Source organism: Hippocampus bargibanti, linkage group LG15 (genome assembly GCF_051943395.1).
Source record: "Hippocampus bargibanti isolate YZ-2025 linkage group LG15, ASM5194339v1, whole genome shotgun sequence".
NCBI lineage: Eukaryota > Metazoa > Chordata > Actinopteri > Syngnathiformes > Syngnathidae > Hippocampus > Hippocampus bargibanti.
This window is the reverse complement of record NC_142748.1, coordinates 7480359-7493905: the sequence shown is the minus strand read 5'-3', so window position 1 is coordinate 7493905 and position 13547 is coordinate 7480359. Positions and strand designations below refer to the sequence as shown.

The following is a 13547-nucleotide window of genomic DNA, read 5'->3' as shown; positions in this document are numbered from 1 at the left end:
AAATATGATGTAGAGCGCCATTCCCGAATTTGTTTGGGTTTTGTTTTTGCATGCTTGGGCGCTGATAAAGCGCTGGCCATGGCCTTTTTTTCCATGTTAGCGCTTTGTTCCAGCTTCAGCTGTTGTTGAAGCGCTATGTAAACCAATATTGCATTGAATTTTGGACAGCCGCCCTCATTTCAAGCTCATATAACTCCAGACCCATATCATTTAGGATTTATTTTCTGATCAAAGAAGAGATTCTAAGGTTTCTAACACGGAATTGAATGTTTATGTAGTCCTAAAACTCAATATTCTGTGGGTTCTCAAATTTGAGTGACAGTGACAAAAACCCTGGCACTGGAGTGGACACATATCTGCACGTCTGGCAGTGAATGAACGTGTAGGCCTACTATACTACTGAAGCTTTCCTGAGTATTTGGTGTAGAAAGTTTGGGGAAAAAAACGCTCTCCATGTTCACTGAACTAACCGCAAGTTTGTCCAACTTTTGGGTGTTCAACTATTTCCCTTTCCCTTCCTCAAACGATTGGAAAAAGATAAATCGCAACCCAATTTGTCCATCCGTCCGTGATGATTCCACTGTGTGTTCCTTCAACTTGGAGCCATATCATACAGCGCTATGGATGTTCTTGGCGCCGGGTTTTCATCAAAACAGGAAATCTCTTGTTATGAGAAGAAGCCCCTTTTAACCACAGATGTTGCACCGACGCGCGACGCAACACATGAAGCATAACAATTTACTTAATGGATGCGTAAAAACGTCCAGCCAAGATAAGCGGCCAAGAAGTATTGTTTGCTGATTGTGTTCATCCCCCCCCCCCTCTCTCTGCTATTCCTACACACACACACAAAATGAGGTTTAGTGAGCTTAGCCCGAAGGCCTTGTGCAATATTTTTCTTGAGAAATCGAGGGAGACAGCAAGAGAGGCAGTGGCAATATGTCACTGTAAATGTTGCCATCACAAAGCACACCCTGTGGCAAGAAAAGAGGTGAGGAGGGGGTGGAGGTGTGATATGTGATGCGCGGTGACGTCGTACACTTAAGAGATGACACCAGGGCAGAGAGAGAGAAGAAAGGGGGAAGGGGGTTGACCTATCTGGTATGTTTGAGTGAATCTGACCCATTTAGATTTTTTTTTTTAAAGGAAAGGTGGACAAGTGGTTCCTACAACTGCTCTACAGATGAAAGGTCCTATATATATGTTGGAACCCCAGCTCCAATATAGAGGTGGAGTTTTGTGTATATTCCTCCATGTTTATGTTATTTATTTTTCATGTTCTAAAATGTTCCTAATTTTAATACTCCGGAATTTATAGAGTCAAGAATCTGCATTTGCCATTCTCTGCATTTTGTCATTTCAAAGTTATGTCTAGCGTTGATACGTATCTCTTGTTTCAGTAGAGGCGGCGTGCAGAGGCGGCCTGTTGAATTAAATTCTCTTCAGGGTCACGAAATAGCTTGGGTCAACCCCGATTAGAGGTTTCAACGAGGATTAGTTGCCTGGTCCAGCAGCTGGTCATCATCAGAAGTACAATAGTGACGCGATGTGGTCATAAAAGGTCACTGCAACATAAATTAACATCCTTACACAAAGGAACACTATGAACTATGCATTGCAAGCGTCACAAAGACATTACGCGGTATATGGGGACCAGGACAACCCAACGTACACGAAAATCCGCGAAGTAGAATCATATAATAATAACCCACAGCTATGTATATAACCTCTGAGTCATTCTGTGTTTTGTTTCTGAACGTTGAAAATAAAATCTGTGTTGCATCAAAACTGTACTGTATTGTTATTTATCCTTCTAAATGGAACTTAACTTTTGCATTCTCTTGCTAATAAGCAACATGTCTCATCAACTGTTTGTTGTGATACGTTTGCAAATGTTAGCGTCCAATTCCTGAACAAACGACCAATGTCCGACTCTGCTCACCTCTGCCCACAACAACAATGCATTCATTCACGCCGAACAATTGCTGACCCGTGTTTGTTTTAATGAATGGCAAGGATAGAGTCCCACAGCGGCTCACTTTTGGGCCCAGTGTGCGCGAACGAAACGTTTGCATGAGCGAAAATAGGAACATGGCAAATAAATCCATCTATGATTTCTCTGCCGAGACCCTGGATGGAGTGACGGTGCCCCTTGGCGACTTTCGGGGTAAGGTGCTTCTTATCGTCAACGTGGCCACCTTCTGAGGGTCAACAATAGAGGAGGTAAATTATGTAATGATCTTTCCAGCATCGTTTGCCTATCGGGGGCCATTTTTTGACACCCAGATGAGCATGATACACTTTGTTTAAATGTTTTATGTGTTCTATTCTCTTCTGTTGAACTTTTTTTAGTACCATCGACTGAATGCACTCATGGAAATGTTTGGTGACCTCAATTTCACTGTGCTGGCCTTCTCCTGCAACCAGTTTGGCCTTCAGTCCCCTGGCAAGTCTACTCATTCTATTGGATGCTTTTATGGTCGGGAGTTTTTATAATCTCTCTTTTTTAATGCATTTTTTGTCTTATTAGAAATGAATAATGAAACCTTACACATCCTGAAGTATGTGAGACCCGGAGGGGGATATGTGCCCAAGTTTCCCATCTTTGGTAAGGTAGATGTAAATGGAATCAATGAGGAACCGCTGTTCACTTATCTGAAGGAATCGTTGCCCTTTGTGAATCCTGTCATTGGTGACATAAAGAAGTTCTACTGGTCACCAATCACGGTCAATGATATACGATGGAATTTTGAAAAGTTTCTAATCACTGCAGATGGCAGACCCTTCAGCAGGTAAACTTGTTTTCAAACATTAAATTGAGGCCCCAAATGACTTTTTTGATCAAATACACTCATTGCTTTTTTAATAGACAGTATATTAGGTACACACGTTTCACAACATTTTTTTCACTTTTTGCAGGTATGAACTTCACTGCCCATTCGACAAAGTTGAGAAGGACATCGCCAAGCTCCTGTGACAGATTCTTGTCAGTTGCTTCATGGTGGCAATGTGATGGTCCCTCGGTAAATGCACAAGTGCCCCTGAGCTGGACCTGATGAGGAGGAGGAACAAAACTTGGAGAAACAGTGCATTCACTCTGAGCGCAAATTCCTCACCGCCACCAATGCAATTAATGAGATGAAATATGAATGAATCGATGAAAAGTTTTGCTTCCTTTCATTATTAGATTAGCCTTTATTAGACCCTATCTGGTCGAAAAACGAAATATTTCACATTATAATCAATGTAATCAAAGTCTGCTTTTTTATTCGTGATTGAACAATACAAAAACGCCTGCTCATACCGGAACGTTAAGCAAGGATAATGCGTCGGTCACAATGAAACGCAACACAAGGAAGTGACGTCTAAAGAAGCGGACACCCGACTTGCAGGCCCCATGTTACGCATTTCTTACGCGCCACTTTGCATTGAACAATAAACATGGCCGCCGTTGGCTTCCGACGGTGGGCTCGAGCTCTTACAAAGGGGCAGGGGCCCGGAATTTCAGGTCTTTTTTCTGGAGTTAGGGCAGGTGAGTTTAGCCGGTGCGCGTCGTCGTGTGAATTTGATGATCATTTTCAAATAAACGCGTCACGCGCTCTGTTTGTAGACAGTAATTAACGTAACCTTGACATGCTAACTTTAGCTTGAGCTAACTGTTTGGCGTCATCTGACGGCGAGGAATGACACTTGCTGTTACCGTGAGTCTGTCTTCAATTGTTTGCTCGTATGCGCGATCTGTGTCATTTTTATTTCTTCAGCATCCGGTTCCTCAAAGTCCGATCTTCCTGGCGCGTACCCCAATACTCCAGAAGAAAGAGCTGCAGCAGCAAAGAAGTACAACATGAGAGTTGAGGACTACGAGCCCTATCCAGACGATGGAGAGGGGTAAGCCTTTCTGTCATAATCATTTTAAATCGTTACATTTAGTTTATAGGTAATGCTTTACTCCGTACTTACTATACTGCCATTGCAAGTTGGAAAGGAAACCAATGCATTTCTTATTTCATTGTTTGACACCTTTCATTTGTCTTTTTCTTGCAGCTATGGGGATTATCCCAAACTGCCTGACAGATCTCAGCATGAGAGGGACCCTTGGTATCAATGGGACCACCCAGACCTGAGGAGGAATTGGGGCGAGCCGGTAATAATCTTAATAAATGATTAACAACATTTTGTCCTTCCACATGGAAGTTGTTTGTTTAGTTCAATCAGTCATTGTTGCTGTTTTTTTATATCTATTTGTTCGTAGATGCACTGGGATTTTGACATGTACATCAGGAACCGTGTGGATACATCTCCCACTCCTGTGTCCTGGAATACCATGTGCAAGCAGCTATTTGGCTTCATTGGCTTCATGCTGTTCATGTTCTACGTTGGAGAGAAATTCCCTAGTTATCAGCCTGTTGTAAGTACAAACCACAGCTCTTGTTTATGAAATCACATAATGGCAAAAAAAGATGAGTCAAATAATGTTGACAATGACCGTGTGACAGTGACCCACATTGTCATTATGAATTTATTTAAATCCACCATTTTTACAATGAGAAATGTATAATTATACCAGAAAAGTGTCAGTTTAAGTATTTTCACTTATGTCTATTTTTCTTACCATTCCAGGCACCAAAACAATATCCATTCAACAATCTGTACCTGGAGAAAGGGGGAGATCCCAATAAGGAGCCGGAAGAAGTCAAGAATTATGAAATCTAAATGATATCTTCATATATATATGTATATATGTGTGTCTTTCGGTCAAGAATAAAAACGCCTACCAGCCTCCACAATTATTAGTGTCATTATTTTAACAAAATGTATTCACACCAATATGACGACTATAGTGATACAATGTTGGTTAGATAAAGTTTATATTTAGGAGCGTTAATGTGGATATCAACTGTTTTGCGTTTGACATTAATGCAGGTCGGAAATCAGTCCCCTTCAGGCCACCGTAGCTGAGTGACAACACGGCATCAATCGGATTGGGTTCCGGTGTGCGGCGGCTAAACGATTAGCTTAGCCAGCGGCCATCGTCCGCTCAGTGCTCGTGGGCTGTCCGGCTGGCATTCAGACTGTTGTAGGTGATATTTGCATGAATTATGAACATATTTTGTTTGCTGTATTTTCAGTTTGAGTGTCGTGCGTCGCTTTATTTTTATGACAATTTAGTGCTAAGCGTGTTGGCCTACTAGCTTGATTTGTCGTTAGCCGCGTAGTCGGTTCATGTTTGTCGCGGGTTAATACAATAAATACTACTTCATATAGCGTTTTCACAATAAATGTTGCTGTAACAAGGTGCTTAACAAAACTTAACATAAAGTAAAATATTAAATACAACGCAATGTCGCTTATTCCAAATAATGACGGCCCTTATCAACTAATACTCGCGTGCCACGCTAATGCTAACCGCTAGCTTGGATTTACTTGGACTTTACTCCAACGAAGGGTTTATTAGCCACGCGGCGAGGCGATTTTACGCCTCGTTTTCTGTTCAATGACTGAACGTTGCTCACAAACACGACATTTGCCTTGCTTATCTTTTGGGGCTATTAAAAAGACGTGTGAGTTTCTCCGCATTTAGCCTCGAGCTGTCAAGAGTAGGCGTCAGTCAAATGAATCATGACATTGTGGGAAACTTTAACAGCGGAGTTCTTCCGCCATAGCATTTAAAAATCAGTCAGGTGAGGCTATTTCACACTAAAGTGACCGTTCGCATAATACTCGTATTTAAAAAAATTCTGTATATATTGTTTAGTGTACATGTACACTGTGCCATATATCTTTTTTGATACCTAAGCCCCTATTTCTGCAGTGTGTTGAAAGGTAAAAGAAGATGAGGTTGAAGGAGATCCAGAGGACCGCCCAACAGGCGTGGAGTCCAGCCGAACACCATCCCATATGCTTGGCTTTAGGTACTTGAACACAGTCTTTTAGAATTAGTGATTGCAGTTTCAGAATTGTGCCTGTTAATTGAGCACGATTTACTTTCTCTTCCACAGGCACGTCAGCGCAACAGCTCGATGCCTCGTTTAACACAACGGCGGCTCTGGAGATATTCGAACTCGATTTTTCTGACCCCACCTTAGACATGAAGTTGAGAGGGTCACTGTGCACCACCAACAGGTAAACTGAAATCACAGTTGACTATTATTTCTGGAGTAATTTTTCTCAAATTAAAGTATGTGTGACTGTACAACCTTCCACAGATTACACAGTCTTGTGTGGGTCAACTTTGGGATGGGTGAGGATGCCATAGGAGGGAGGCTGGTAGCAGGCAGCGAGAATGGCACACTAACAGTTTATAACCCAGAGGCGATTGTGAACTCCGGAGCTGAAGCCTTGGTGGGACAGTGCGACAAGCACACAGGACCCGTGCGAGCACTTGACTTCAACCCTTTCCAAGTGTGTTTTGCCACCAAATACAGAAATGGCTGTCTATAAAAATGTATTTTTATGTTACCCTATGAACATAATGTTCCTCTTGTTGTCCCACAGAGCAATCTCCTTGCATCTGGAGCGAATGATTCCGAGATATACATTTGGGATCTCAACAACTTTAGCAGTCCGATGACACCAGGAGCAAAAGCGCAGGTGAAAACATTGTTACAAGCATTTAAATTAATTGACACTTTTAAAAAGAATGTCCTAATTTTTACTGACTCCACCTGTTGTCACACTGGAGCACAGTTTTAAGCACCATTTACCTCTTATGCTTCACATAAAGTTTGCTTTCTGGTAGCCCATGGAACCTCTTCTTCCCTTTGCAGCCTGCGGAGGACATCAGTGTGGTTTCGTGGAACCGGCAAGTGCAACACATTCTGGCCTCGGCCAACCCCAGCGGCAAAGCCATCGTTTGGGACCTGAGGAAGAACGAGCCCATCATCAAGATCAGTGACCACAGCAACCGGGTTTGTAGACCCTTTGGATTTATTTGAAAGCTCTGCGTAGCTAAACGCTTCAAAAGGTAAACATTTGTCATTTGCAGATGCACTGTTCCGGGATGGTTTGGCACCCCGAGGTGGCCACTCAGTTGGTGCTGGCCTCCGAGGACGACCGCCTACCTGTTATCCAAATGTGGGACCTCCGTTTCGCCACGTCTCCCCTTAAAGTGCTTGAAAACCACACACGGTCAGGCTAAAATAGATCATTTATTACATTTTTTGGGTTTATTTATTAAAAAAAACTCAGTTTTGTTTGTCATTGTCTTCCTAAAGGGGGATTTTGTCCGTCTCCTGGAGTCAGGCTGACTCTGAGCTCTTACTTAGCAGTGCCAAGGACAACCGCATCCTCTGCTGGAATCCAAACACTGCAGAGGTATGGCAATAGTTTCCTGTCTTGTTACTTAGGACAAATGCATAATATATATATATATATATATTTTTTTTTTGATAGGTCATCTACGAGCTCCCCACGACAAACCAGTGGTGTTTCGACGTCCAATGGTGTCCCAGAAATCCTGCTTTGCTCTCGGCGGCCTCCTTTGATGGCAAAATCACAGTTTACTCCGTAATGGGTGGAAGCTTAAAGGCTCAGCAACAAAGTACTGCTGATAAGGTAGAAGCCTACGTCATAAAGTGTCAAGAAATTGTGGGAAAGAATAGCATTAACATTTTTTTCTCTTTCCTAGATATCATCCTCATTTGATACAATGGATCCCTTTGGGACAGGTCAAATACTCCCTCCCCTGCAGGTTCCTCAGCCGATAGTACAAGAAACCATCGTTCCCCCTCTAAAAAAGCCGCCCAAGTGGGTGCGCAGGCCAGTGGGAGCTTCCTTTGCCGTAAGTGAAAAAGTCTCCCGGAGTAGAGAGTTGCATGTCATTGTCCTTCCTGAATCATCTTTTTTTTTCTCACATCAGTTTGGCGGCAAACTGATCACGTTTGAGAATCCCAAGATGGCGCCCGTGCAGAGCCCCCAGCCCGTCCCCATGCAGGTGTTTGTCAGCCAGGTCACCACGGAGACGGAATTCCTCCAGCGCTCCAGGGAGCTGCAGGTGGCACTGCAGTCAGGTTCCTTCAACAGCTACTGCCAGGCCAAGATCCAAAGCGCAAAGTCCGAGGCTGAGCAGGACATATGGAAGTTTCTTCTGGTAAGGCGTGCATGTTCTTACGATTTGTTGACATCATTCATTTGTTACTTTTTGAAGTACATTTCGTGCTTTTTGCGTGTTTGTGTTGACAGGTGAATTTTGAAGATGAGGCACGCATCAAATTTCTGCGGCTTTTGGGTTTCAGCAAAGAGGAACTTGACAAAAAGGTATTATGAAACTGGAATTATATTTGAAAAAGCTTGCACATTTTATACACAAAATCCTCTAATCATGGAGGCCAGTATTAGTAGATATACCTCAACGGAGTTAATAAGCATGCACACTACTTTTATACCCAACAGATTTCTAAATGCTTAGGGAAGAATTTTCAGCCCAACGGACACGCCGTGGATGCTGACGACCTGGCTCAAAAGATGCTGCAGCTCTCCACTGAGGTCTGTAAATTCCTCCTAAAATTCCGAATACATCTTCGCACTTGATTCATTGAGTAATGAAACCTCTTATGTTTTCTCCACAGCGGTCTGAAGAAGCCGATGGCGAAATCAAGACATCAGGCTCCGTCTCCCCCGCTGACTTTTTCAACCAGAAAAGGAACGAAATCCCCAACTTTCAGATCCCCGTTTCATGCGGTAAGCCCAAGCAAATCTTTCGCCCGCCACAATTGAGCGCCGTGTGGCTGAACAGGGAACGTTCTTCATTAGATACAGACGGTTTGATAAGCCAGGCGCTGCTGGTGGGCAACTTTGAGGGCGCAGTGGATTTGTGCTTGAGCGACGGCCGCTACGCCGAAGCCATCTTGCTGTCCATCAGTGGCGGTGAGGAGCTGCTCAAGAAGACCCAGCAGAAATACCTGAGCAAACAGAAGAACAGCATCTCCATGGTGAGGCATTGTAAGATTTTTATAAAATAAAATGATTTAGCAAAAAGGGGGTGTCAGAGTCTTAATTAAATGTAGTCTTTTTTTGTAGCTTATATCGTCAGTGGTGACGCAGAACTGGAGAGATATCGTGCAAAGCTGCGAGCTGGACAACTGGAAGGAGGCGCTCGCAGCTCTCCTTACCTACGCTCACCCCGAAGAATTTGCCCAGCTGTGCGGTAAGATTACGCAACTGTCACAAAAAGGAGCCTCTTTCGCTTACGTCATATTCAATGTCTGGGGGCTAGATATCCTGGGAGGCCGCTTGGAGCGAGGAGGATTGGAGAAACGCTGCCTACAGGCGTGCTTGTGTTACATCTGCTCCGGAAACATCGAAAGGCTTGTGGAGTGTTGGGCTTTGCACAGGGACTGCTCGACTCCTCTCGGCCTGGAGGTAAAGAAAATTCTGGAAGCAATTTTTAGTTGAAAGTATCATGAGCATCGCTAGTCAATGCTTTGTAAGTAAGCCAAATAAACATTATAATTCCCTTAACATGTAATTGTATCCACATTCTTTAATATTTTATTATTAATCTGATTTTATGCAGAAGGTTTTTTTCAAGTTCAAGGCAAGAAGATAATTAAAATTGCACTTGAAACATGTTTTTATATTGAGCTCAGAATGCTTTAACTCTAAGTTGTTTGTTCTTTTTTTTTTTTCAGGATCTGGTGGAGAAAGTCATTATGCTGCGCAAATCAATCGAACGCCTCCGCAACAGCGAGGTGGCGGTGCAGAGCCCCGTCCTGGCCGAGAAGTTGACGTGCTACGCCGGCATCCTGGCCGCAGAGGGCAGCCTGGCCACTGCCATGGCCTACCTGCCGGACAATTCCAATCAAGTGAGCTTTTTGTCCTTATTTTGTCCCACGTCAAGTGAAAATTAACTTGTGTCTGATTGATGTGAGTTGTTTCCCCAGCCTGGACTCACCATGCTGAGAAACAGACTGTTCCATGCTCAGGGAGAGGCTCCAAGCACAGCCAAGCCCATTGCTGCATCTCACACTCCTGGACAGAAAGCACAAATCATGGTATGGATTCGTGCTTCATCATTTTCTTACTCGCTATAAAAAGTAGATGGGGCAGCATTCAGTATTGTTCTCTTTCTCAAATGAAGGATCAGTACCGGGCTCCTCCTGCCACTCATCATCAGCAGCAACAGCAGCCTCCCATGCCGACATCAACTCTTTTTCAGCCTCAAGTTGCTCCAAGTAGTTCCGGCCCAGGTGTGCCTCCGTCTCTTCATGGGCTGCCGCCGCCAACCATGAGACCTCCGTACCCGCAGCACCCAGCTCCAGGTATCACGAGAACTTGATTCGTCTGTCGCATCTTGAATTTGATGTTTGAATTAATTTCTGTCTTGAAGGTTTTGTTCCTCATCAGCCATTCCAGCCATCCCCTATGAGCGGACCCTCAGTGTTCTCTTCTACAGGCCCCACCATGCCGGCCGCTAACTTGTCAGGACCTTCTCTGCAACACCCGTCGTCAGCCCCTGGGGGCCTCCCCCCCATGCCCAGCCCTGGGGTTCCACCAACGAGCTTTATGCCGTCTACCTCCATGCCATCGAGCTCCCAGCCCGGAGCCCCCGTCCCCATGTACCCCGGAGGGCTCCACAGCCAGGGGCATCCACCCCCCATGGCAACCGGCCCCTATGCCCCGATTGGATCAGGCTACCCGCAAGGGGGCCCCGGAGCCCCTGCTGCAAAGCCCTTTGCGACCTCACCTGTCGCTCCTCCTCCCCCAGGTTGGTGCCTTCTCTTTCACTTTAGCTTCCATCTTTTTCTTGTCTCACATCTTCTGACTTGATGTGCGCATCGTCAGTGATGGTTACGTTACACTCCTGTCCTCCTCATGTTACTTGCAGGATTCTTTCCTTGGCTGAATACCCAGTCTGACCCCCAAGGTGACAGTGTTAGCAATGCTTTTGCGAGAAAAGTTCAAATGAAGCCAGAAAAATAGACATCTTGACAATTTGCTTCAATAATTTTTTCTTGACTTTGGCATTAAATTGAAAGCTCTATTTTTCTGGACACGTATCGTATGTCTGCTGCCTCTTGCTTTTGCTGCTGGAATATTACAATAATTCCACATTTGAGTGTGAATTCAAGCATTCAAAGGCATCTGCTTGATTGCTGTTGGGTGATTATCAAGTATTTGAACAAAACAGGTCTTGCCAGCTTGATAAATTTAACAAATTATTCTTGAGCTCAACATGCAAATGTTTATTTTCGTCTCTGTTTTAGTGTCCCAAGAAGGCTGGAATGATCCACCAACGGTACGAAGTGGACCTAGAACTAAGAAGGTACACTTAGTTTCTCTCCAAAGTCTCGTATTGCATAGGAATCCCATTAAATTGTTGCATCAGCTCATTGGCGGAAAATAGTTGCACTGTGCCTGTTAGGCAGAAGCCACCAAAGCTAAGCTATTGCCTCATTCGGGTGCAGCAAAGCCCCCTAAAATTGTCGATAATTCCATGTCTGTTGTGATGTACAAAAAATGGCTGTCCAATGTTAACTAACACACCGATGAAAAATGTCCGATTTTAATAGTTTGATGTGTGAAACAGGTTCCCGATAACTACACTCCACCCGCTCCCATCACCGCACCCGTGATGGGTTTTCCGGGTGAGGCCCCTCAGCAGCATAACAACACCCAAGTACCCCCCGGAGCACCTCAGGAGCCCAACATGCAGGTCAGCGTCTGACCCAAGTGCCCCTGCTGCATGTCAGAATCACCCACGTCGATTCCACCTCATTCTTTGTTTGCATATCCACCCTCAGCTCCTCCAGCAGCTCCCGGCAGAGCGAGTGGAGCAGAAGGAGATCCCCGCTGAGCACATGGTGCTCAAATCCACCTTTGACAGTCTGGTGCAGCGCTGCCAGCTCGCGGCAGCAGACCCGGTGAGCCTTCAAAGTGACTTTGTCATTCACTAAAAGGGGACTTTTATTGTATATTGGTACCTATAGTTCAACCAAACTTGCTTACCCACTCATTTACACTGCCTTTGCATAAGCCTAACCTATAAAACATTTATGATTATTAAATCATATCTACTTGAACAGGTAAGCCCATAAATTAAGAGGCCATTGTAGTTATTTCAATTCTTTTATTCACAGCAAACCAAGAGGAAGCTTGACGACGCAGCCAAGCGTTTGGGATGCCTGTATGACAAGTTGAGGGAGCAGTCGGTAAGGAATTTTTCAGTGCCACTCATATCATATTACAAGCACATTGCGGTTCTATGAAGGTTTTCTTGAAATGAAATATATCTATTTAAAAGTGTGGTTTGCAAACATTTTAAACCCCGGTAACACAAACAAAAACCAATAATGAAATTACCTGTAATACACAAGTTGAGGTTCATACCTCCATTTTTTTTCAGCAACTTGTCACATGTTGACGTATTTCTCAAAAATATCTCATCTATAAGGCAATTCTGTGTCCTGAGTCTCAGACTCTGGTGCTTTTGTTTAAATGTCATCCTCTCCAACCCGATATTGAATGATTGAATTTTAAAACCGGTCGGATTTTATAATAAAGCATTGAAAGAAAGTTACTTCAACCTATTGGATACTTTTGACGCCATCGACCACGCCTCCACTTGATTTCCCATTTCACCAATGCGACTTTCATCCTCATCACTCTGACCGCCGTCTTCCTGCGCTTTTCACGAATGGCACCTCTTCTCAGCTCTCGCCCAACATACTAAACGGCCTGCACGAGATCGGCCGCTGCGTGGCCAGCCAGCATTACCAGCGCGCCCTGGAGGTCCACACCCTGGTAGTGAGCAGCAGCAACTTTAGCGAGATCTCTGCCTTCATGCCCATCCTCAAAGTGGTCATGACCATCGCCAACAAACTGGCCGTTTGAGCCACACGGCCTTCGCCTCGGTGAATAAAAACAACAAGAAAATCTTCATATTTATTTCCTTTTTCTTACGTGAGCGAATGGTGGTCTTCATCGTATCATGGGATGGGTTAAATGAATGTATCTTGAAACTTGTGGCGGAACAAACGATGTACAAAATAAAACATTTGTATGCTTTAGTGTGATTTTGTTGTTGGCGGACGGTTTTATAATCAGATGTATGAAATAAAACAAAAACATGTAAGAAATTTGCCATAGTGCACCGATCCATTCATGAATTGTGCCATTTTTTCCCCCACCATATTCGGTCTGTAATTTAGCAGCGGATGAATGATCAGCATATTAATTTCATTTGACGTTGCAGTTTCCTGGCTTTGTCTTCTACTTGACTTTTTAAGTACTTGTACAGTAGATGGCATAGTTGGAAAGCACTGCATAATCTGGTGGGATTGTTTGCCATGTCACGGAAGGAAAAAGGCAGTAAAGTGCCTCCTTTTGTGTGTGTGTGTTTGTGTACGTGTACGTGCTATTTTTTTTTTTTTTTTTTGGTTTGCACAAATGTTTATACAGAATGATCAATTTTGCTTATTTAACCCATGTCTGATTTTTTTTCCCTCCACTTTTCAAATAAAGTTGTACCTTCCATTTCAAGGCTGCCGCTCTTTATTTTGGCACCAAAATGAAGTTTATGGATAGATAGAATGATAGAAACTGTTTCA

The 13547-nt window shown here is 44.0% G+C and overlaps 3 protein-coding genes across 8 annotated transcripts; all 3 read left to right on the top strand.

The window, feature by feature from the left end:
* The first annotated feature begins 2010 nt into the window (after positions 1 to 2010).
* On the top strand, positions 2011 to 3183 carry gpx9 (glutathione peroxidase 9). Of its 2 annotated transcripts, none has more exons than XM_089015210.1 (4): positions 2011 to 2167; positions 2353 to 2446; positions 2531 to 2792; positions 2920 to 3183. In XM_089015210.1, exons 2-4 carry the CDS (start codon positions 2374 to 2376, stop codon positions 2975 to 2977), a joined length of 393 nt encoding a protein of 130 aa, XP_088871336.1. In that variant the 5' UTR covers positions 2011 to 2167; positions 2353 to 2373; the 3' UTR covers positions 2978 to 3183. The 2 variants fall into 2 exon arrangements, with proteins under 2 accessions (XP_088871336.1, XP_088871335.1); XM_089015209.1 differs by having other exon boundaries at positions 2012 to 2223; positions 2920 to 3180.
* Positions 3184 to 3385: 202 nt separating this feature from the next.
* Positions 3386 to 4787, top strand: ndufb8 (NADH:ubiquinone oxidoreductase subunit B8). Its single transcript, XM_089015211.1, has 5 exons — positions 3386 to 3532; positions 3762 to 3888; positions 4045 to 4144; positions 4253 to 4408; positions 4621 to 4787. Exons 1-5 carry the CDS (start codon positions 3442 to 3444, stop codon positions 4711 to 4713), a joined length of 567 nt encoding a protein of 188 aa, XP_088871337.1. The 5' UTR covers positions 3386 to 3441; the 3' UTR covers positions 4714 to 4787.
* A 172-nt stretch (positions 4788 to 4959) lies between these two features.
* On the top strand, positions 4960 to 13473 carry sec31b (SEC31 homolog B, COPII coat complex component). Of its 5 annotated transcripts, none has more exons than XM_089015854.1 (27): positions 4960 to 5077; positions 5813 to 5912; positions 6000 to 6123; positions 6207 to 6402; positions 6496 to 6591; positions 6768 to 6908; positions 6986 to 7128; positions 7215 to 7314; positions 7393 to 7554; positions 7628 to 7780; positions 7859 to 8089; positions 8182 to 8256; positions 8392 to 8484; positions 8568 to 8679; positions 8752 to 8930; positions 9019 to 9145; positions 9215 to 9360; positions 9630 to 9803; positions 9882 to 9992; positions 10157 to 10259; positions 10328 to 10705; positions 10826 to 10864; positions 11205 to 11263; positions 11528 to 11653; positions 11742 to 11861; positions 12078 to 12149; positions 12652 to 13473. In XM_089015854.1, the coding sequence occupies exons 2-27, from the start codon at positions 5834 to 5836 to the stop codon at positions 12829 to 12831; spliced, it is 3519 nt and encodes a 1172-aa protein (XP_088871980.1). In that variant the 5' UTR covers positions 4960 to 5077; positions 5813 to 5833; the 3' UTR covers positions 12832 to 13473. The 5 variants fall into 5 exon arrangements, with proteins under 5 accessions (XP_088871980.1, XP_088871975.1, XP_088871979.1 ...); XM_089015849.1 differs by having other exon boundaries at positions 10079 to 10259; XM_089015851.1 differs by having other exon boundaries at positions 5008 to 5081; positions 10079 to 10259.
* The last annotated feature ends 74 nt before the right edge of the window (positions 13474 to 13547 follow it).